Source organism: Capricornis sumatraensis, chromosome 14, assembly GCF_032405125.1.
Source record: "Capricornis sumatraensis isolate serow.1 chromosome 14, serow.2, whole genome shotgun sequence".
Lineage (NCBI taxonomy): Eukaryota > Metazoa > Chordata > Mammalia > Artiodactyla > Bovidae > Capricornis > Capricornis sumatraensis.
Genome location: NC_091082.1, coordinates 78,037,026 through 78,062,079, shown reverse-complemented (window position 1 = coordinate 78,062,079; position 25,054 = coordinate 78,037,026). Strand labels below are relative to the sequence as shown.

General features: G+C 38.5%; 1 protein-coding gene across 1 annotated transcript in view; it reads right to left on the bottom strand.

Annotated features, from left to right (window-relative positions):
- Positions 1–5,493: 5,493 nt before the first annotated feature.
- The window catches only part of NSL1 (NSL1 component of MIS12 kinetochore complex), a 40,992-nt gene continuing 21,431 nt past the window's right edge, over positions 5,494–25,054 (bottom strand). Inside the window, exons 5-6 of the mRNA XM_068986325.1 lie at positions 9,199–9,266; positions 5,494–6,760 (exon numbers count right to left, since the gene is read on the bottom strand). Of these exons, the coding sequence (XP_068842426.1) occupies positions 6,482–6,760; positions 9,199–9,266 (347 nt within the window). The 3' untranslated portion in view covers positions 5,494–6,481. The remainder of the gene's footprint in view (positions 6,761–9,198; positions 9,267–25,054) is intronic.

Sequence of the window (25,054 nt, the reverse complement as noted above, 5' to 3'; positions counted from 1 at the left end):
TCAGAAAACGAAGACAATGGCATCTGGTCCCATCACTTCATGGCAAACAGATGGGGAAACAGGGGAAACAGTGTCAGACTTTATTTTACTGGGGCTCCAAAATCACTGCAGATGGTGACTGCAGCCATGAAATCAAAAGACGTTTATTCCTTGGAAGGAAAGTTATGAACAACCTAGATAGCATATTCCAAAGCAGAGACATTACTTTGCCGACTAAGGTCCGTCTAGTCAAGGCTATGGTTTTTCCAGTGGTCATGTATGGATGTGAGAGTTGGACTGTGAAGAAAGCTGAGCACCAAAGAATTGATGCTTTTGAACTGTGGTGTTGGAGAAGACTCTTGAGAGTCCCTTGAACTGCAAGGAGATCCAACCAGTCCATTCTAAAGGAGATCAGTATTGGGTGTTCTTTGGAAAGACTGATGTTGAAGCTGAAACTCCAATACTTTGGCCACCTCATGGGAAGAGTTGACTCATTGGAAAAGACTCTGATGATGGGAGGGATTGGGAGCAGAAGGAGAAGGGGACAACAGAGGATGAGATGGCTGGATGGCATCACTGACTTGATGGACATGAGTTTGGGTGAACTCCGGGAGTTGCTGATGGACAGGGGGAGGCCTGGCGTGCTGCAATTCATGGGGTCACAAAGAGTCAGACACAACTGAGCAACTGAACTGAACTGACTAACCAACTAGACCCTCTGGCCCTCTGAATTTATTCTCTTTATTCTTAGTTTTTCTTCCTAATTTGCCATCTCCTAATCTTTTTGTTTTACTTTTGGGAAACACTCATCTTACAGCCCTCATCCTGAATTTATTTCACCATTTACACTTCAACTTTTAATTTTTAAGAACTCTTCCTCGTTTACTAAATTCTTCACTGGAATTTTCTTAATGGAAGCAGTCTCTCCTCTGGGAAAGCAGTAATTATTTTGTAACTCTGCCATGTATTTGTCTGGGTTTTTTGTTTGTTTGTTTTGGAATCCTAATTTCCCTCTGGTTTTTGTGTTCTGGTTTTCAGTTAACCAATATGCGTTGAGAAACCGCCATGTGCCCGCAGGCACTAGCTTTGGTACATCAGAACAAAGGTTCTTGCCTTCGTGGGACCTACAGTCTTTTGGTCTCTGCATTTAGAGGCTTCCTTCACATATCCAGTGAATTTCCACTTTCATGCTTATTTTTCTTTAAAATAAAACATATAAAATAAAATGAAGACATTTAAAGTGCATAGCTCAATGAAACTTTACATATGTGTATAGCAATATAAGCACCAGTAAGATCAATATACAGAACATTTCTGTCACCCAAAAAGCTTCCCTGTGCCCATTCCCAGTTAGTATCTCCTCTCTCCCCACAGGCAACCACCATAGATTCATTTTGCCTTTTCTGTAATTTCCACAAATGGTATGTACTCTTTCGAGCCTGGCTTCTTTCAATATAATGTCTTTGGGACTTATCCATATTGCAGTTAAGTCCCCTACATATGAACTTTCAAGAATGCAAACGTGTGTTCCATCAACGTCAAGTATGAGTGAAATTGAAGCTCACCCTCCACCTCTTGTCGTGTGGATCCTTCACCTCCACCGTCTGTCACCTCTTCTCCCCCCTCCAGTTAGGGACTCTTCTTGCCTGTTCACGCGATGCCAGTCCCGATATGCCAGCTGTTATACTGCACAACAGGACTTGTCTAGGTGCTGTACTGTAAGACTTCAAATGTTTTTTGTGTTTGTTGTGTTTTTGGTATGAAAGTATTATAAACCTACTACAGAATAGTACTTTATAACCAATTGCCTTAGTTGGGTACCTAGGCTAACTCTGTTGGTCTTATGAACATATTGGACCTTCGAACGTGCTCTCAGAAGGGAACTTGTTCGTGTGTAGGGGACTTACTGTACGTGTATCAGTAATTTGTTTAAAATTCCTGTGTATTTCATTGTGTGTATATGCCACACTTGTTTTTTGACTATTGATGGATATTTGGGTTGCTTCCTGTTCGTTCTTGTTCCACACTGTGCAGGTTGCTGGATCTTAGTTCCCCAATCAGGAATCAAACCCGGGTCCTGGCAGTGAAAAGTGTCAAGTCACAACCACTGAACTGCAAGGGAACTCTATCCATTTCAGAGAGTAAAGTATATACAAAAATGTTTCTGGAAGCCCTGTGCGGATGGGTCTTAAGAGACAAAATGGCTCCACAGTAGAGCAATTGGACTGGTCAGCTGGAAATGTGGCTTGGGACCTCCAAATATCATTGTCTGGAGCTCTTTTCTCTGGGGAGTTTTTCAATTTCTCTAAAGAAGCCCAGCTAAGATGTGTGAGGCTGCCAGTATTCTGGAACTCCAAGTCTCACCACTCCAGTACGGAACTTCACTTTGCCCATTTTTTGCTCTGGGTTTCACTCTTCTCTCCAGGTCTTTACTTCAGTTTTTCAGAAGACAAACTCCTGTCGCATAATTACCAACAGTGAGTGAAGGGGATAAGTCACCACCTCATTTTCAGGCTTCTCCATCTCACCTCAGACTCTGTGGTGTCCTCCATTCAACTGCCAAGTGATTCTGGGGGTGGGGGTGCAGCAGAATTGGGTTTCCCTTATCAATGTATCACTCTGCAGACACTTAGGTTTGATATCCCTCTGACTTGCTAATTCATTTCTCTTTCCTCCATACACTTTCCTTCTTCATCTGCTATGGTTTGGGGCAACCTACCTCCCGGTTTCCTCAAAAGATGAGTATGCTTCTCTTTCTTGTTCTTGCTATTTTGGGGTAAATGCCACAAAACGGGGACCGCGGATTCAATGGACTTTCCACCTCCTTGCCCTTCCTGTGTTGACACTAATGGTGTCTCACCCCCATTCTGGGGAGGACAAAATTCTTAAGAGTTGCTCCTGCTTCTCTCTTCAGGTTCGCCTATAGCAAGCCTCTTTAGACAAGACTCACACAGAGAGACTTACCTGGGGGTCCTCCCGTGCACAGTGCTCCCTCTCAGCCACCTGCCCTGTTGGATTCTTTCACACTGCCAGGAAGCTTCCTCCCTCAAGACTGCTCAAATGTAACCTCCTCCACAAAGACCTCCATGGCTTCTCACCAAGTTCCCCCACACACATCTCTGTACCATTTGCTGCACTGCATGATCACTGTTCTCACTGGAATATGAGACTCTTGACATTTTATCCCTTGTTTTCACTTCCTTTTCTGACAAACCAAGTAATAATAACGCTTATGGAATGCTCACTATGTATACTATGTGCCAAGTACTAAAGACTTTATATTATGAACTCACTTACTTCTCATAACACTGTAAGGTGGGTATTGTCATCCCCATGTTATATATGAGAACACTGTGGTACAGAGGTATCCTGGTCAATTCTATTTAGTAACAGTAGAACAGATGTCTGAATCCAGGCAATCTGGCTCAGAAACTATGCTCTGAACCTGACTTTTGAACTAAGTAGTGACTACCAGGTATCTGTTGAGTGGATTAATAAATGAATAAATGAAGGTATATAAGGGAAAACGGCCTTCAACAGAAGTCAGACAAACTCAGTTTTACAGATAGCTGCATTCTGAAGCAAAGTAAAAGTTTGATTTCATTGACTTTGTTCTCTATGCAGCCCAAGCCATGAAGGCCCAAGGAAAGAGGTCGAGGAAAAGATATCTGTTGCCCAGTGTTATGGACTAAAGTTTGAGTCCCCTCAAAATCCATATGTTGAAGCTCTAAAGTGAAAGTCGCTCAATCATGTCCGATTCTTTGTGACCCCATGGATGAATTCTCCAGGCCAGAATACCGGAGTGGGCAGCCATTCCGTTCTCCAGGGCATCTTCCTAACCCAGGTCTCCTGCATTGCAGGTGGATTCTTTACTGTCTGAGCCACCAGGGAAGCCCATAATCCTGCCCCAAGTGTGGCTGTATTTGGAGACAGGACCTCTAAGGAAGTAATTAAGGTTAAATAAGGTCACAGGTGTAGCTTTCTAACAGGATTAATGTTCTTAAAAGAAAAGAGACCAATACTGCCCCAACCACCAATGTATGCACGAAGGAACAGAAACTGAATTTGCCTTGATCATGGGCTTCAAATCTCCAGAACCGTGAGAAATTAAATTTCTGTTGTTTAAGTCACCCAGTCTGTGGTATTCTGTTACAGCAACCCAAGCTGACTAATACAGTTTCTAATGCCTGATGTTTGGAAAACACAGATATTCCTTCAGTGTTTTCAGGAACTAGCTGCTTTAAATGTCCTCTGTCCCTTGAAACTGGATTTGACCTTCCTGTGTTTTGCTTCTTTGTCTGACTTTGGTTTTTGTTGAAAGGAAATTTAAGACTCTGTCCAATCTGGCCTTCTTTTTACCATAGGTATGTCACTATTTGATTTTCTATGTTTTCCTTCAATATTTCTTGCAACTATTTCCTTCAAGACTTTTTGACTTTTCATCACCTTAGCTAGCTAGTTCTCAGTCTATGCAGAAATTCAATTTCTCTTTTTTAAAAAATATGTATTTGGTTGCACCAGGTCTTAGTTGCAGCATGCTGGATCTTTTTAGTTTCAGCATGTAGGATCTAGCTCCCTGACCAGGGATCAAACCTCGGCCCCCTATACTGGGAGTACTTGAGTCTTAGCCACTGGACCAGCAGGGAAATCCCTCAATTTCTCTTCTTAAAAATACTTATTGATAATAAATTACTGATATCAACCATGTTTACCTTAGTTAATAATGCTAATATATTTTCTTTCCTAATGGTATTTCATTCGGAACTCTGCTATAACTGTGGAGTAACACTGTGAGCCCTCAAAGATTTCAAGTTTCAGCTGTTTGTCTGAGGGCTTTAAAAATAACAAACTTTTTAATTATAAAAATTTCCAGACCCAGGAGTAGAAAGATTATAGCTTCACACAGATCCAACATTATCAAGATTGTTGCCATATTCACTTCATCTATTCCTCTTTTTTCTTGGCTAACATATTGCAAACGAATCTAAGACATCAAGTTATTAAACTCTATGTATCTCAATATGAATCTCTTAAAAAGACTTTTTTTACAGAAATACAATTCAGTTATCTAACCTAGGAGAATTAACAATAATGCTTTTGTTTGCATGCTTTTGAGTGAAACTATTCATAGACCTTTGTACTGATATTATGAAAAAGCATGACATTAGTATAGCAATATTCTGTAGACTCCAGTTTTACAGTGAAATTTAGTTATGTGCAAGGTGTTGACCTACCATCCAACTAAAGCTGAGCTCCAGAAGGCCTGAGACAAGTCTCAAAAATACACAGGATCAAGGCTGCAGTCTTTGTACATTATTTTAATAAAAACACACTATTGCATACAAATACACAGATCTTAAGTTGTAACATTCAAATTCAGAATGCAATAAAGTAGCTTTGTAAGTTTTCTTCACTGAGACAGACTTTCTTATTCATGATAATTAAGACATAATGAACAAGAGAAGTACATTATTTTCCAACCTCATGATTAGTAAATTCCTCTGTAAAGGAACGAAGGTATACAATCGTTTGTAAGAAAACAGCTGGCAAACTAGATGGCCCTGCCTACATTGTATTAATGTGAATAAGAGAAACAATAAGAGCTAGAGAAACTCTACTTAAATGTTTAGGAGTATAGGCAATACTGCTTTCTCAGACTTCTTTCTACCAATGATTATATACTTGATATGTGAACATTCTCAAATGTAAAATATTTCAATATGATCATCTGTATTTCTTCCACAGTGACAATCTGTTTAATGTTTTAATCTGATATATATTTTTGAACCGGATTCATCTACAAAATATAATGAGAAATCCTGAAAAGAAATTATTAGTTCCAAGTCAACTTATGTTTAAAAGTTAATCTATGAAAAACAAAAGTGTGTGTAAGAAACACCAGCTACATGGCAAGTTTTATTTCTAAGAGAAATTCTTACACAAATCATCTTCTTTGTCTTATAAAACAAAACAAAAAAAATTAAAATTAATCCCACAAATTCAAATTAATGGAACTTAGTGTAACAAAGTCAAAGCCAGTCTTGTCATCCGCATGTTAATTTGATAAATCAAACTGCCTTGGGGGAGGTACCCAAGAAAACAACTGTATCTGCTACTGTGCAGAAATGATGACTTTCAGCCCTTAAATAAACTGTTGCAGCTCTTTTTTAAACAAAGATGTATATCTGGGAAACGCAGTGGGATATGTTACTTCTGAAATTCCACAAAAGCTGTAAGGCAGCCAAGTGTTGATGGTATTTAAGGACAGTATAAGTTTGTACTCTTAATGACTGTTGACAGGCTTTGTGTCAATATTCAAACAATATGCTTTTCATGGACTACAGGTGAAAATATTACATCACACCCCAACATAGCATTACTATACTTGTATTAAGGAATCACTAGTTATATGCTGTTTTAAACAAAGTCCTGTCCAGGCATTAGGCTGTAATCTAAATGTTGACAGTGCCTAATTTCACCTCTTAAGATGAACAAAAAGGGCTTATGTATCAAGATTAATTCTCTTTGGCTGCAACGGATACCATTTCCTCTGGGGGCAGTCTTTAGTTCGCTTTCTTCTCAGTACCAAGTCAGTAGTCGTCCTAGTAGAAGTCTCGGCTGGTGTGGCTTCTATCTGTGCTATAAAGCTTTCGGCTTTACCATCTGGTTTCCTACAGCAACTGGAAAAGACTTCCTGGTGGACTCTCTGGAGCTGGATAACAGGCTGCATCTTTAACACTTGGGAAAACCCATCTCCTTGTTCAATTAATGCAGGTAAGGACTTAAAAAACAAACAACAGTAATACGTAACGTTAATCTCAGGCTGAAACACAAAAACACAGAGGTAAGTATTTAAGTTGTTCAGGTCTAGCCTTTTTCTAACACCTTATTTTTAGGTCATAGATAATCGGCATTACTTTAAAATACCAATTTTAGCTGAGGGATTTTAACAAAAAGCAAAAGCTAAAAAGATGTATTCTATTCCTATTTTATAATGCCTGGTAGTAAAATAAAACTCTAGTAAAACAGGAGGTAACAGGGACTTCCCTGGCAGCTCAGTGGTTAGGACTTTGTCCTTCCAATGCAGGAGGTACAGGTTAGATTCCTAGCAGGGGAACTAAAGCCTCACAGCAAGGTGAAAAGATTCACACACACACACACACACACACACACACACACGGTAACAGAATTTCAGAGTTAAAAAAATCTAACGTCTGGAATTCTGTATTTTAGGATAGTACGTATTTTAGAAATCTTAGAGGCGGGATCAGCGCATTTTCCCTATCCAAGGAATAAACATTTTAGGCCCATTCTAGTGTTAAGAGGCCATGCACGCATACACACTCAGTCACAGCCCACTCTTTGTGACCCCCTGGACTGAAGCCCACCAGGTTCCTCTGTCCATGGAATTTTCCAGGCAAAAATACTGGAATGAGTTGCCATTTCCTACTCTAGGGATCTTCTAGAACCAGGGATCGAAACCGTGTCTCCTGCACTGGCAGGCAGATTCTTTACCACCGTGCCACCTGTGAAGCCCCAAAGAGTCCATAGACAATAAGTAAACGAAAGTACATGGCTCGGTTCCAAAACAATTTTATTTACAAAAACAGGTGGCAGGCTGGGTTTTAGCCTGGCCCACCACAGCTCGCCAATGTCTGATTAAGAGCATGCTGTGAGAGAAGTGTGAGTACCAGAAAATCATGGGATCAATACACATCACAAAAGGTTACAGAAAGTAATCAAAACAGAGGAGATTCTGAAGGAGTTTAAAAATAATTTTCATGTACTAGATATCCAAATGGTTTTTGTTTGGGCAAAATACATGTCAAGAACATAGACAATTTTATTATAATAATATTAAAACTCCAAGTTGGATACGCAGTTGATGGAAGAAATTTCCACATACTGAGGTATGGGGAAGTCACTCTGGTTTATACATGATTTAGTTTGAACTGTATGCTAACTCAAACAGCCTGTCTTGTGGCCTGTCAAACATATCTTGTACTTCTGCTTTCACCATTAAAGAAAAGAATGTGCTCATCATCCAGTTACACAAAGGGTGAAGGCACGACCCACTGCACTCACCCAAGACAGGGAGCCCCGAGGGGAACTCAGGATGGGAAAGCCAAGATGAGCATTCTGTGCTTTGCATACACAGGCTCCCAGATAGTTAAGATGCACATTTAAGGACAGATTTCAACGACCCCAGATTCTTGCACCTTCCCATACACAGAAAAAAACACTAAAATCATTAACTTGAGACACCTGTTCTTCGCACTTAGCAGTAATCTTTTACCAAGTTGCAATCTTGACATTTCTTCCCCAGCCAAAAAATTCATATAGACTGGCTCCTCCCCTACCCTTTGGAGCAGTCCCATCAAAGCTACTGAGAAGCTCTTTCCTGGGCTATGGCCCTCGGTTTGATTCTAATAAACTTCTTCTGCTATTCTTCTTATATATTATTTACTGATTATTTGCATAAATACAGTATAATACAGTGGTTAAGAGTACATGTTCTGGAGCTAAACATCCAGGGTTTAAATCCTGGCACAATGATATGTTTGGGGAATCTGCTTAGCCCCTCTAGTTTCCTTATCTGTAAAACAAGGAAGCAGCAGTACTTCTCTCAGAGGGATAGAGTAAGGATTAAATGAGGTAATGCAATATATGTAAAACAGTTAGACGGGGCCTAATTCATAAATGCTGACTAAATGTTAGTGTTATTATCAAAACTGTTTGATGGATTTCTAACTCTCAGAACTCAAAAAATATAACCAACCTTCAAAGAAAGTTAAGTTAAAGTGTTAATCGTTCAGTCGTGTCCAACTCTTTACAACCCCATGGACTGTAGCCTGCCAGGTTCCTCCGTCCATGGAATTCTCCAAGCAAAAATACAGCAGTCGCTAGCCATTCCCTTCTCCAGGGGATCTTCCCAATGCAGGGATGGAACCCAGGTCTCCTGCATTGCAGGCAGATTCTTTACTGTTTGGGTCACCAGCGAAGCCCAACCTTTAAAGAAGCCAGGCATAACACTGGCACACAGTAGATACCTAAAAAATGGTAATCATTCTGAATGTTACAGTCATTTAATAATTTCATTAAAGATCTATTTAAAAGACTACTGAGAATTCCTATTACAACAGACTAACACACATATGAATGCTAAAAGCAAATACCTAGCTACACATGTTATTCACTTATAATTTAGTAGGCAGTTACCTTCATGGCTTCACTGATCTCCTTAGCTACTGTTTCTCCTCTGCATCTCAAGTTTTCCAACTGAGGGGCTGCAAAGAAACCACCAAACAATATTTTAGGCTTGTAATCTAATACCAAGTCATAAAAGACATGCAGGTGCTATCTGGACAATAATCTGTGAGGACTCTTCACCTTTACTTAACAAGAAAAGCAGAGGTTATTCTATATATAAAACAGAAGATCAGTGAAATAACATATTCTATTTATTTGAATATGACAAGAGGGGAGGAAATAATCTTAAAAGAGTGTGGATAATATGCCAATACAAAGTACAGCATGTTGAAATGGTGAAAATTAGGAAGCACAATGTATCTACAAATGAGATGGCCTTATTAAAAGTGTTACATCAAAATAATTCCCTACACTAAAACACTGGAAAGTGTAGGGATTAAATCCAATAGAAAATATTATCTCCTACTTTGAAATTCCACCATAATTCAGATTACATTCAGTAGTTCAGTAATCACATCCACTTAAAAAGAATTCAGAGATCATACAGTCATACTGTTGAAAGGCGATGGGGAATATAGAATGGATAAGACAAAAACAGAAATATGAGAACTATAGAGAAGATGGCGTTTCCCAGGTGGCACAGTGGTAAAGAATCCAACTGCTGATGCAAGAGACGTGAGTTCGATCCCTGGGTCAGGAAGATCCCCTGGAGGAGACAATGGCAACCTACTCCAGTATTCTTGCCTAGAGAATCCCATGGACAGAGGAGTCTGGCGAGCTACAGTCCATGGGGTTCCAAAGAGTCAGACACGACTCAGTGACTCAACAGACAGAAGATATGTGGTTGACCTTTGTGGACAGATTCAGAGTAAGAATCAGTGAAGTCTCTCAGTCGTGTCTGACTCTTTGTGACCCCATGGACAGTAGCCTGGACCAGGCTCCTCCGTCCATGTGATTTTCTAGGCAAGAGTACTGGAGAGGGTTGCCATTTCCTTCTCCAGGGAATCTTCTTGACCCAGGGATCGAACCAAGGTCTCCCGCATTGCAGACAGAACACTCTACTGCCTGAGCCACCAGGGAGTAAGAATAAAGACAAGCAATCTAATTGAAAATTTTAAATTCACATAATTTCTTATCACTGTAAAAAAAGTTTTTAATATACAATGTGGCAATAATAGGAAGTATTTAAAAATAATTTTTATTAATAAAAATGAGATTCCTACATTTTGGGTGCTTCTGTTAATTCAGTAACATTTGGTTCTATTAAAAAGACAAATCTTCCATTACATATTTCCCATTAGCTTTGTTCTACACACTGTACCAAAATCCTTTGCAAGTAAAAATGTTGTTGAAAATTTCTAAGTAATTCATCTTTTGAAAAAAGGGAGTATGAAAGTTGTAAGTGGATCTAAAACATTTCATAATCAGACTGATAAAATGCAACTCTAGTTGCAAAGACTTCTTTTTAGTTCAATTTACCTTTCCTGCATATGTAAATTAATAGAGATAGAAAGAATATTTGAAGAAATATGATGATTAAGTCAGAATGGTGGCTACCTCTGAGAGCAGCAGAATATTGACCAGTAATGAATATACAGAAACTTTTTGGGGTACAGAGTGTCTGTAAAATTGGGAAGCAGAATAAATATGTGTTAGTTACACTTGCAAATAATATAGTCTATATCTTCTTCTTCAAGTTACCTTTTCAAGTAAAATTTAAAGCAATGGATCTAACTGTTAAAATGTAAAAAATGAAATAAATAGGATATTTTCCTGATGTTTCCAGATTTTTGGACAGTGTGACTATATTTACTGTACATATGAAAACGTAACAGCATATTATTTGAAAAGGTACTTTTTAAAAATAGGTTTATCCTATGTTAAAGAAGTTGTGGTACATATATGCAATGGAATATTACTCAGCCATAAAAAAGAACACATTTGAGTCAATTCTAATGAGATGGATGAACCTAGAGCCTATTATACAGAGTGAAGTCAGAAAAATAAATATCGCATATTAATGTATATATATGGAATCTAGAAGAATGATACTACTGAAGAATTTATTTGCAGGGAGTAGTGGAGAAACAGACAGAGAATAGACTTATGTACATGGGGAGAGGGGAGGAGAGGGTGAGAGGTATGGAGAAAGTAACATGGAAACTTATATTACCATATGCAAAACAGACAGTCAGTGGGAATTTGCTGTATGTCTCAGGAAACTCTACCGGGGGCTCTGTATCAACCTAGAGGGGTGGGATGGGGAGGGAGATGGGAGGGCGGTTCAAGAGGGAGAGGATATATATATACTGATGGCTGATTCAGGTTGAGGTTTGACAGAAAACAACAAAATTCTGTAAGTAATTATCCTTCAATTAAAAAATGAATAAATTAAAAATATATATATATTTTAAAAAACCATAAAAATAGGTTTATCCTATGTTTCCCAACTCTGCAGACAATATCTAGATCCAAGTGGCAGTTACATACTTTAATATGTATATATGTATACAAGTTCATCAAGCTGTGCACTATATATTATAGCTCAATATATACAAACATACACATAATGAACGAAATCTCTTTTTCAGCATTTACTCTAGAAAGTTGTCTTCAGTTCAGTCACTCAGCACGTAGTAACACATATAACTTAACAAAAAGTTTTCTTCTGCAAACACACACAGATGGACAATAGCTGTTTCCCATCTGTTGCACAAGCAATAACAATGAAAACCGTGCCAAGTAGTTTGGGACTGCATGTAAAATGGAGTTAGGTCCCAGGCTTGGATAACTGCGAACAGATTTTCATACATGAATGTTTGGTGGAACATTCTAAACTTGTGCTGGACTTACACTATGTTTAGTATTCTTGGCCCCTGACTATAAAATGCCAGCTACGCCCTCCCATTAGTGCTGTAACTAAAAATTTCCCCCTATTTTTCAAAGGACCACTAGGGGGCAGTACGGCCCCCGCAGTGAGAACCATGGTGCTCCTATTTTTCAGAATTTCCCTGGGAACAAGAACCTTATTCTCTTAATCTTAATCACAGTGTCTGACTTGTAGAGCAGGTGCTTGAAAAGTATGATGGATGAAGGCTATAACAAAGTTTGCCATGGAGGCACAAAGGTGAGGTCAATCCAACAAGGGAATTGAAAGGAGTAAAAACTTCATAGATGTTATAAGAGCTCTTATAACATAGATGTTATAGACTAAGAAGATTTCGTACTGGGTGGCTGGGGGTGAGTGGAAGTAGGAGGTGGGTGGTAGAGGATGTGCTATACCAAAACAAGAGAATAAATCAAGAAAGAAGAAAACACAGGAACCAGGAAACATGATCCAAAACATAACAGAAGTAAAGGAAATCCCCAGGATGAGGAGGAAAAAACAGATGGAATGAAAGCTCTTCAGCAGGCCTAAAGAGCAAACAGTCCAGATTAGAAAAGGAAGACAAAAGGCTCCCAGAGGAAAACCTCCAAGAAAAAAGGAAAGCGTTTTAAAAGTGGATTTGATGGAAGTGTTTACTATATTGAGAAGAATTTTACAGTTCTATTGAAGTGTTTGGGAAAGAATTAGTGAAAGACACATCAGCAAACAAAGCAAACAGAAAAATAAAGCATTCCGAAGGGGGGGGGGGGTAGAAAGATGTTCAAGAAAGAAAATACACTCATAGTATGATTACCTGACTCATACTGAAGAACATTTACATAGTCATAACAATATCAATGCTTAATACTACTGATGATTTTTGACAAAAATGAAAGTGAAGCGGATGAGTGTAGATTATTCTTTTGAGAAACTTGGCTATAAAAAGGAGAGTTCAGGTAAAAGAAACAGAAGGAATGGAAGTTTTCCCTACACGTGATCTTCTGATAGCGCATTTCTGTAGTATTATGGGCTGTCATACAATGCCAATCAATCCTATGTATTAACTTTAGCAACTCTGTGACAGAAGCAGGTTTCATCAGCCTCTTTTTTTTTAGATGGGAAAAAAGGAGCTGTGACAGCTGAGAAATGTATCTGAACTAAACGAATAACTGAATAAACACTAAATAGAGTTAGAAACTCACAGCACACACTCTTCTATATTCTATATGTAACTTTCCAAACTACCACTTTGCCAGGAATTATGCTATACTCAAATGAATATGTTAGCAAACAGTCAAAAATTTTGTTACAATAAAAATCTCTTAAGATAAAAACAAAAATAAATTATGCCTAGCAAAGAATTTTTAAAAGTCTAGAGTTAAATTTGTTTCAACTATTAACATTTAAGTACTGTTTTGTTTTTAGTTAAGTAAATTAAACTCCTTTCTTTGAAAACTAAGGAGCATCAATAATTTTAGGAATAAAACTAAACACACACAGATTTTAAAAAACCCAAAAAGGGAAAAATAAACACACAAATATGACCACTAAAAATGAAATATGTCATCTGTAAATGTATCAGAAAAGCATTCACCAACATTAACATCTGCTCAGGAATTCAAAATACACAAACTTTTCAATTTCTCACTTAAGGTTATTTTAAATGAATGTTCCACTTGCTGTAACTAGTAAGAGCTTACAGGTACTCGTGATAAACTGTCTCATGTCCAGATGGCTGGTCCTTGCCATACAGGAGATGGATGGGCTTCCTGCAGAAGCATCCTCAAGGGCTCTCTCCATCACCTTCATGGGAACACCTTCATGGCACCATTATTCACTGTCTCATCACAAACAAAGGTATCACTGAACCCAAAGGACTACCTCCAGATTCTATTTAAATGTCACGCAGTAGAACTAATGTGCATCTCAAGTGTGATTTTCCTAATATTTTTCATCATAAATGTGTAGTATTTCAGCTACACTATATGTTACATGGGGCTTCCCTGGTGGCTTTGCGGTAAAGAATTCTGCAATGCAAGAGACACGGGTTCAATCCCTGGGTTGGGAAGATTCCTCGGAGGAGGGCATGGCAACCCACTTCAGTATTCTTGCCTGGAGAATCCCATGGAAAGAGGGCCCTGGTGGGCTATAGTCCATAGGGTCGCAAAGAGTCAGATGCAGCTGAGTGACCGAGCACACACAGGTTTACACAGGTCTTTAAAGGGTAGCCTAGAAAGTTATTTATTTATAATACCATTTGCACATTTTTTCAGGGGGAAATACAGTTCAAATTTCAAAGTTCAGATTAAGTATAAATGTCTGAAATGTAACCATTTGTAAGTGGGTGACTACCTGTAAATATTCTAACAATGGCTTAAGCAAGCTGTCATTATTAGGAAAAAAGAGGAACTGTCTCTAAGTCCTCTGCTTGTAGGGTCAGCAAAAGAACTATCATAAAGTCTACTACAGAGAAACTTAAAATAGATCCTTGTCACTACTACATGTTTTGTGAAGGACAGGAAATAATAAAAAGGGAGCCTAGTCAATTAATTTCAAATAACTTTTTTAAAAAGTTGATGATATGGAAAGAATGATTAGTTTCACTAATAGGATCACAAAAGGTTATAAATGACAAATGAAAACTCATCCTATTGGTAGGGAGTTAATTAGAAGACTGCTGCAAAGATATATATATAAAAGTTTGCTCTTAAAAATGTGGAAGTTAGGCACCCTTGAGTACACTGCCTTCCCTAGTCACTTGCTTTCTAAAACACAGGGAAATGAAAAAGTGGAAATGAAAGATTGAGTAATCAACCTTGTTTTGCTTTTAGGTCACTGCACTGACTAAACTAGGAAACATGAAATTCCAAAAGCATGCACAAATTCAGAAATTCAGCAAGGGAAAAAAAAAGCATTAACTGAGTGTTTCCTTTCCATTTCCACTGTATTTTTATGAACATGTATGAGCAAGCATGCATAATATAGGATGTTTGGCTTGTACTAGTTTCTAAAAAGGGTAACTAAAGGCATGAATAAGAACCATGAGTTAAAAAGTAGCATCCCCGGTGAAAAGGAAACCAAAAACTAAGCAGTGATATATGACTTTCTGGAAGATAACACTTTGCCACAATTTTAACCCATCTGTTTAACACATGTGTTAGGCTCCTTGGCCTCTACTCACACCTACACCTCACCAGCTCCTTCAGTACCCAAGAACTGCATCTGTCTTAAGGTACCACATATTTTTGAACTCCTAGCTTGTGTTATCTGGTCTCAGTCAAGACTCTAACCTTCTCCTATAATGCTCTTTCCCTCTATTCCTTCCACTACAGCCTCAGTAGTCCCTTGTTCTATGAATACTCAAGCTCATTCTTAGGAACCTTGTTCTAGCTTTTCTAACTGAAAAGTTCTTCCTCTTGATTGTCACAAGATAAATTCCTTCTTGTTACTTCCTCAGAAAAGTGTTTCCCATCACCTAAACACATCACCCTAGCACTGATGTTATTTATTTTTCTATTTGTTGATACTTTCCTTCCCTCATTAGAATGTAAGCTCCACAGAGCAAGGACCCTGTCTGTATCATTCACCATTACATCCTCCACAGTGAGAATAGTTCTGGCATATAGTACACATTCAATAAATATGCTGAATCCATGGGTGAATAATAGTCATGTGGTAAGTATTTACTGAGCATGATGCTATATGCTGGCTTCACATAATGCAAACAAAAATGCAAAGTAAAAAGCTCATGAAGCTTTCAGTTTTGTGAGAAAAGAAACAAGCACATGTCGTAACAAATGGTATTATGGAAATAAACAAGTATTATGACAGAGAATTGGGGAGAGATTACTTTTACCAGGGTGAGTAGGAAAGATCTCTCTGCGGAGGTAGCATTTAAATAAGAAAAACTGAGAAGATGTCAACCTTAGAAGTACTGGGGGAAGTAAACTCATACACTTATGATCATTTTATCTATGACAAAGGAGGCAAAGATATACACTGAATAAAAGACAGTCTCTTCAACAAGTAGTGCTGGGAAAACTGGACAGCTACATGTAAAATAATTAAATTAGAACATTATCTAACACCATATACAAAAGCAAACTTTGTTAAAATGGATTAAAAATCTAAATGTAAGACTGGATACTATGAAACTCTCAGAGAAAAACAGGCAGAACACTCTGACATAAACCATAGCAATATTTTTTTTTGGATTTGTCTCCTAGAGTGATGGAAACAAAACCAAAAATAAACAAATGGGACGTAATTAAACTTAAAAGCTTTTGCACAGCAAAGGAGACCATCAGCAAAACAAAAAGACAATCTGAGGAAAAAATACTTGCAAACTATGTGACTGAAAGGATTAATTTACAAAATACACCATCAGCTCATATAGCTCAATAAATAAATAAATGGGCAGAATACCTAAATAGATATTCCTCCAAAGAAACATACAGAAGGCCACCAGGCACATGAAAAGATGCTCAACACTGCTAATTATTCAAGAAATGCAAATCAAAACTACAATAAGGTATTACCTCATACCAGTCAGAACGGCCATCATCAGAAAGGCTACAAATGATAAACCCTGGAGAAGGGGTGGAGAAAAGCGAGCCCTTCTACACTACTAATTCGAATGTAAACTGGTGCACCCACTATGGAGAACAGTATGGGAATTCCTTGGCGATTTCCTGATAGCTCAGTCGGTAAAGAATCCGCCTGCTTCCTGGGTTGGGAAGATCCCCTGGAGAAGGGAAAGGCTACCCACTCCAGTATTCTGGCCTGGAGAATTCTATGGACTGTATACTCATGGGGTTGTAAAGAGTTGGACACGACTCAGCAACTTTCACAGCAATTCTTTTAAAAACTAAAAACAGATCTCTCAGCAATTCTACTCCTGGGCATTTATCTGGAGAAAACTGTAATTTGAAAAGACACAGAGCCAACACTATGTTCACAGCAGCACTATTTTCAATAGCCAATCAAGACATGGAAACAAACTAGGTGTTTACTGACAAATGAATCAACAAAGATGATGTGGTACATACACACAGTGGAATACTTCTCAACCACAGCAAAGAATGAGATGCCATTTGCAGCAACACTGATGGACCTAGAGATTATCATACTAAGTGAAGTTAGAAAAAGACAAATATCGTACAATATTGCTTATATGTGGAATCTTAAAAAAAATGATACAAATGAACTTACTGACAAAAGAGAAATAGAATCACAGCCATAGAAAACAAATTTATTGTTACCCAAGGATAAGAGGGATATATCAGGAGTCTGAGATTAAAATATACACACTACTGTATATAAAATGGATAACCAACAAGGACCTACTTACTACATATTAATAGCATAGGGAACTCTACTCACTATCTTGTAATAACCTACAATGGAAAAGAAACTAAAAAACAAATAGACACACACACACACATACAGCTGAACCACTTTGCAGAAAGAGAGGGTCTACAGAGGGCTAGAACAAAAAGGAAAGCTTTTGAAATGAATCTGGAAGGGCCAGATCACATAAAGGAATGCTGAGAAGGTCAAAGTCTATTATGTATACTTTAAAATTGGGAGACTTTAGGATTTTAAGCAGAGAGGAATGAAAGTTGATTTGTGTTTTTAAGAGTATCCTAAATTTCTAGTCAAGCTGGTCTTGGAAGTTCATAAACTCCCCGCTTTTGTCCAAAGTACCACTGGATAAAGACAGAAAAATTTTAAAGACAAATTCAAAGCATGTACAAAGTAAATTTCTATGAACCAGAAAAAAGTAGAAGAGAAAAAGCTTTTAAGTCAGGCTAAAGTTACAGACCGACTGGAGGGCAGACGGAAGGTAGGCAGTAAGTAACTAGGAATTTGCTACCCACAAGATAAAAAGGTGTCAACATGCACCAGAGGGGCAGGGAATGGGGAGAGCTGGCCTCATACATGAAACCAAGGGTTCGAATGGAGTTTTCCTACCCTGAAAAGGAGGCTGGGGGAAAAAACCAACAAACTGAGCTACTGAGCTGCAGCATACTTAAAGCTATACTAGTTGATGGCAGAAAATGCCTCAAAGCCAGGGCTATATTAAGCTGCCTGCTGACTTAGTGACTAGATCCACTATCGCCAATATTACAGTGGAACAGAGGCCCTCCCAGTGTCAATTTAAGATGTGGTTCTCGCCTGGGACTGATCAAGGGCCAGACAGAAGGCAACCACAAAACTGCTAGACAGGAAGAGGGGAAAGCAGCAATAAGAAAGCACATGAAAAACTCAGTCAAGAAACACTTGCTAAGCAAAATTCTTAAATATATGAAGAAATTACAACCATGAAGGACAGCCAATATAAGCAACGTCAAGGGGAGGAATTTGCTGTAGATAAAATAAAAATAAAGCAATCTGAAAATGATTTTTAAAGGTTTCAGTTCAGTTCAGTTGCGTCCAACTCTTTGTGACCCCATGAATTGCAGCAGGCCAGGCTTCCCTGTCCATCACCAACTCCCAGAGTTTACCCAAACTCATGTGCATTGAGTCGGTGATGCCATCCAGCCATCTCATCCTCTGTCGTCCCCTTCTCCTTCTGCCCCCAATCCCTCCCAACATCAGAGTCTTTGCCAATGAGTCAACTCTTCGCATGAGGTGGCCAAAGTATTGGAGTTTCAGCTTCAGCATCATTCCTCCCAAAGAATACCCAGGACTGATCTCCTTTAGAATGGACTGGTTGGATCTCCTTGCAGTCCAAGGGACTCTCGAGTCTTCTCCAACACCACAGTTCAAAAGCATCAATTCTTTGGCGCTCAGCTTTGTTCACAGTCCAACTCTCACATCCATACATGACCACTGGAAAAACCATAGCCTTGACTAGACGGACCTTTGTTGGCAAAGTAATGTCTCTGCTTTTGAATATGCTATCTAGGTTGGTCATAGCTTTCCTTCCAAGGAGTAAGCGTCTTTTAACTTCATGGCTGCAATCACCATCTGCAGTGATTTTGGAGCCCCCCAAAATAAAGTCTGACACTGTTTCCACTGTTTCCCCATCTATTTCCCATGAAGTGATGGGACCGGATGCCATGATCTTCGTTTTCTGAATGTTGAGCATTAAGCCAACTTTTTCACTCTCCTCTTTCACTTACATCAAGAGCCTTTTTAGTTCTTCATTTTCTGCCATAAGGGTGGTGTCACCTGCATATCTGAGGTTATTGATATTTTTCCCGGCAATCTTGATTCCAGCTTGTGTTTCTTCCAGCCCAGCGTTTCTTATGATGTACTCTGCATAGAAGTTAAATAAGCAGGGTGATAATATACAGCCTTGACATACTCCTTTTCCTATTTGAAACCAGTCTGTTGTTCCATGTCCAGTTCTAACTGTTGCTTCCTGACCTGCATATAGGTTTCTCAAGAGGCAGGTCAGGTGGTCTGGTATTCCCATCTCTTTCAGAATTTTTCAGTTTGTTGTGATCCACACAGTCAAAGGCTTTGGCATAGTCAATAAAGCAGAAATAGATGTTTTTCTGAAACTCTCTTGGTTTTTTGAAGATCCAGTGGATGTTGGCAATTTGATCTCTGGTTCCTCTGCCTTTTCTAAATATCTGCTGTCACACACCTTCAAATAGACAATTACTATAACTGCTTGATATGTCTAATCTTAGATCTTTATCAATACATTTGTATATGGGCAGATAGGCATAGGGAGTTTTGAGTTGTTTATATATATACAATATATTCTATTCTGTGATTTTTTTCATTCAAGTATGTAACATATGGTTCATTTCTGTGGTTCTTACTGGTAATTTTTTAAATGCTTTTTTATACATACACATGGAGAAGGCAATGGCACCCCACTCCAGTACTCTTGCCTGGAAAATTCCATGGACGGAAGAGCCTGGTAGGCTGCAGTCCATGGGGTCTCTAAGAGTCGGACACGACTGAAGCAACTTAGCAGCAGCAGCACACATACACGCAATTTTATTTAAATAGAGTATACACTTTTTTTCTTGTTTTTGAGTAGGGGGGATTTTTTTATTTGTTTTGCTTGTTTCCTCTTCTCATCTTCCACTTATAATTCCATGTAAATTTGTCTGAGGACTCTCATCTTCTAGAAAATCTTTAACTTAATCTTTTAACTTTGCTTCTTTATCATTTCTATTTTTGTACTATTCTTGTTTTATTTCATGATTTATTGTTCTTCTGTAATGTCTGTTATGATTTCCTTTAGCTACTGCATGCATGCTAAGTTGCTTCAGTTGTTTCCGACTTTTTGTGACTCTCTAGACTGTAGCTTGTCAGGCTCCTCTGTCCATGGGATTCTCCAGGCAAGAATACTGGAGTGGGTTGTCATGCTCTCCTCCAGGAGATCTTCCTCACCCAGGGATCGGAACCATGTCTCTTAAGTTTCCTGCGTTGGCAGGTGGGTTCTTTACCAGTAGCACCTGGGAAGCCTTTCTTTAGCTACTGGAGGATCCTAAACCTTTAGGCAATGCCAAAAAATGTTCAAACTACCACACAATTGCACTCATCTCACATGATAGTAAAGTAATGCTCAAAATTCTCCAAGCCAGGCTTCAGCAATATGTGAACTGTGAAACTCCATATGTTCAAGTTGGTTTTAGAAAAGGCAGAGGAACCAGAGATCAAATTGCCAACATCTGCTGGATCGTGGAAAAAGCAAGAGAGTTCCAGAAAAACATCTATTTCTGCTTTACTGACTATGCCAAAGCCTTTGACTGTGTGGATCACAACAAACTGTGGAAAATTCTGAAAGAGATGGGAATACCAGACCACCTGACTTGCCCCTTGAGAAACCTATATGCGGGTCAGGAAGCAACAGTTAGAACTGGACATGGAACAGCAGACTGATTCCAAACAGGAAAAGGAATACGTCAAGGCTGTATATTGTCCCCCTGCTTATTTAACTTATATGCAGAGTAAGTACATCATGAGAAACGCTGGGCTGGAAGAAGCACAAGCTGGAATCAAGATTGCCAGGAGAAATATCAATAACCTCAGATATGCAGGTGACACCACCCTTATGGCAGAAAGTGAAGAAGAACTAAAAAGCCCCTTGATGAAAGTGAAAGAGGAGAGTGAAAAAGTTGGCTTAATGCTCAACATTCAGAAAACAAAGATCATGGCATCCGGTCCCATCACTTCATGGGAAATAGATGGGGAAACAGTGGAAACAGTGTCAGACTTTATTTTTGGGGGCTCCAAAATCACTGCAGATGGTGATTGCAGCCATGAAGTTAAAAGACGCTTACTCCTTGGAAGGAAAGCTATGACCAACCTAGATAGCATATTCAAAAGCAGAGACATTACTTTGCCAACAAAGGTCCGTCTAGTCAAGGCTATGGTTTTTCCAGTAGTCATGTATGGATGTGAGAGTTGGACTGTGAACAAAGCTGAGCGCCAAAGAATTGATGCTTTTGAACTGTGGTGTTGGAGAAGACTCGAGAGTCCCTTGGACTGCAAGGAGATCCAACCAGTCCATTCTAAAGGAGATCAGTCCTGGGTGTTCTTTGGGAGGAATGATACTAAAGCTGAAACTCCAATACTTTGGCCACCTCATGCGAAGAGTTGACTCATTGGAAAAGACTCTGATGCTGGGAGGGATTGGGGGCAGAAGGAGAAGGGGATGACAGAGGACGAGATGGCTGGATGGCATCACCGACTCAATGGACCTGAGTTTGAGTGAACTCTGGGAGTTGGTGATAGACAGGGAAGCCTGGCCTGCTGCAATTCACGGGGTCGCAAAGAGTCGGACACGACTGAGCTACTGAACTGCCTGAACTGACTGACTTCAGATAGACTGGGGAAGACAAATAGACTGGATTTCCATTTTCTACTATATATATACCATTGACTATTTACAAGTTAATGTTAAGCTTAAATTTATTAATAGCATGAAACAAAAACTAATTATAAAAACATAACACAATTTAAAATATAATGTGAGATCTATGGTAGCTGAATTGGAGGATCTCCCATATATTTATAAGAGTAAGGTATAGATAATCTGAATACATAAATCACTTTTCTGTAAAATAAATTATGCTCCCCAAATGTCTAGTATGTATGTATTTTAATATGATTATATGAAAAGAGAAAAAAGGGTAAACGGCTTCACACCAGATTAGTGATGTATCTCTGAAGGAGCAGTAGATGGGAAAGGAGGAAGGAGGCCAAAAACAAGTTAAACACTATCCTTATTTTTTAAAATTTTTAAAAGAACATGTATAATTATGTACTTATTTCATAAATATTTCCTGAGTGTACTATGTCAGATAACGATCTTAAAGCTAAGGGATACAGAAGTAGACAAAACAAAGCCCTTGTTCACAGGGAGTTTATAGTACAGTGAGGGAAGGGATGAAGACAACAAAATAAAGAGAAATTACATAATGTCAGTAAGTAGTAGGGGAAATAAAGCAGGTTAGGGTGACAGAGTATGAGCAAGGGGGTCAGGAAGGGATCTGACACAGACTGTCAGGGAAGACCTTGCTGACGAGGTTACGCTTTGAACAGAGCTGAATGAAGGGAGAGTCAGGCAGATAGTTTCAGACAGGAACCAGGGAGCAACAAGTGTGAAAACCACAGGGCCAGTGCCTGTTTGGCACATTCTGGGTGAAACAGAAAGAATGCTAGTGTGGCTGGAGCTCAGTAGACAAAGGTGAGAGTGCTAAGAAACTAGGGTCAGAGATGAAATCTGAGGAGCAGCCAGGGACCAGGTCAGAGAGGACCTGTAGACCAAGGGAAGTATGATGCGGAGCCACTGGAGACTTTTAAGCAGGGACTGATGCACCCTGATTATGCTTCAGAAAGAATCCCCTGGATGCCATGTGGCAAACTGAACTGGAAGGAGACCAGCAGACTACTGCAGTAGTCCCACTAAGAGAATATGGAGACAATGACAACAGCAGTAGAGATGGATTTGATAGGAAGTAGTTGAAATTGAAATACGTTTTCAAGGTCAAGGCAGCAAGATCTGCAGGTGGACTGAAGAGATAGCAATAAGCAATATATTATAATACTGCTACTGCTGCTAAGTCGCTTTAGTCATGTCCGACTCCGTACAACCCCATAGACGGCCTCCTACCAGGCTCCTCTGTCCCTGGGATTCTCCAGGCAAGAACACTGGAGTGGGTTGCCATGTCTTTCTCCAATGCATGAAAGTGAAAAGTGAAAGTGAAGTCTCTCAGTTGTGTCCGACTCTTAGCAACCCCATGGACTGCAGCCTACCAGGCTCCTCCGTCCATGGGATTTTTCAGGCAAGAGTACTAGTCACTGGTTAGAAACATGTTAATAGTGGTTATCTCGAGTACATGATTCCATGTGATTTAAACTCATTTCTTATGCTTTTAACACTTTGGGGATGTGAATACATTTTTATATAATCAAGAAAAAGCAAGAAAGTTATTTTCATTGTTGGAAAAAGTGTACCCTAAGCACCATGTTAGAGAAATAAAAAATAAACACCTAACCATATTGTGCTAAAACTGTAGAACATTAAGAATACACAAAAAAATTATGAAAAATCAGGAGAGAAAATACAGATTATCCATTAAAGAATGACAATTAGTCTCTGAGCAGACTTATCATCAACTATGAGTACCAGGCCTCCAGACTGGAAAGGAAGAAGTAAAACTCTGATTTGTTGATCACATGATATAATCTTTTATGTAGAGAACTCTAAAAAATCCACTAAAAAACTATTAGAACTAATAAATGAGATCAGCAAGGTTGAAAGATACAAGATCAAGATATAAACATCAATCCTATTTCTATACAGTAGCAATAAACAAACTGAAACTATTTTTTAACTCCATTTACATTAGCAACAAAATACTGATACATGCTATAACATGGACCTTGAAACATTATGCCAATTCATAGAAGCCATTCTTAAAGGATGACATATTACATGATTTAATTTATATGAAATGTCTAGAATAGTCAAATCTATAGAGACAAAAAGCAGATGAGTGCTATAAAGTTCTAGACACAAATAAGAAGGAAAATTGAGGGAGGGATGTGCTTATTCAGTGGGTAAAGTATAATAAAGTCCTTTTCTTGCCTAGGAGGGAACCTGAAATACTGTATAACTCCTGACTATGTTAGATAATTTTAGAACTATAGTATGCTAAAATTTTAACAGGTAACACTAAAGGAAAAGAAGCATAGCAGATAGCTTTCAAACCAGAAAAAAAGGAAAATAAGAGATAAAAATCTATCAACATGGCAGATGGCAAAAAAGAGGAAAATAAGTAAGACTCCTACATTTGGAAATGAAAAAAATATTTGGAGTTAAACTATGAAAGTTCTACATGTTGAGTCTTCAGGATATGGCTAATGCAGGACCTGGAGATAAATCTGTACTTATTTACTAAAAAATAAGACTGAAGTAAACTAATGAAGTGTTTAATTTAAGAAGTTAAAAGTAACACATAAAACTCAAGAAAGCAGGAAGACCACACTAAAGATAAGATCAGAACTCAAGGAACCAGAAAAGTGAAAAACAATAGAAAAACTCAAAACTAAAAGATGACTCTCTGAAAAGACCAATTAAAAACAAAGAAATCTAGAGCAAGATATCAAGAAAAAAGAGAAAGCAAAAATGAACAACATTAAGAAATAAGCATATGTGGAACAGAAATTTTTAAAATTATAAGTAACTACCATAAAGTTTCATGCCAATATACTGAATACATGGATGAAAGAGACTGTTTTTCAAACAAATATTACCAAAATTGACTTAAAAAAAAAAAACCTGAAGAAATCAATAACCATTAAATATACTAAGTCAGTTTATAACTAGGCTCAGACAGTTTTATACATGAATCTCACCAACTCTTCAAAGACCAAAAACCCTGTGACATTTAGAAACTGTTTTATGAGGGCAGCATAACCTTGCTGACAAAACTGGAAAGGGACAGGATGTTTTAAAACAGGTTTATTTCTTGTATGACTATAGATGCAAATATACTATAGTTTAACATAGTATACAAATAT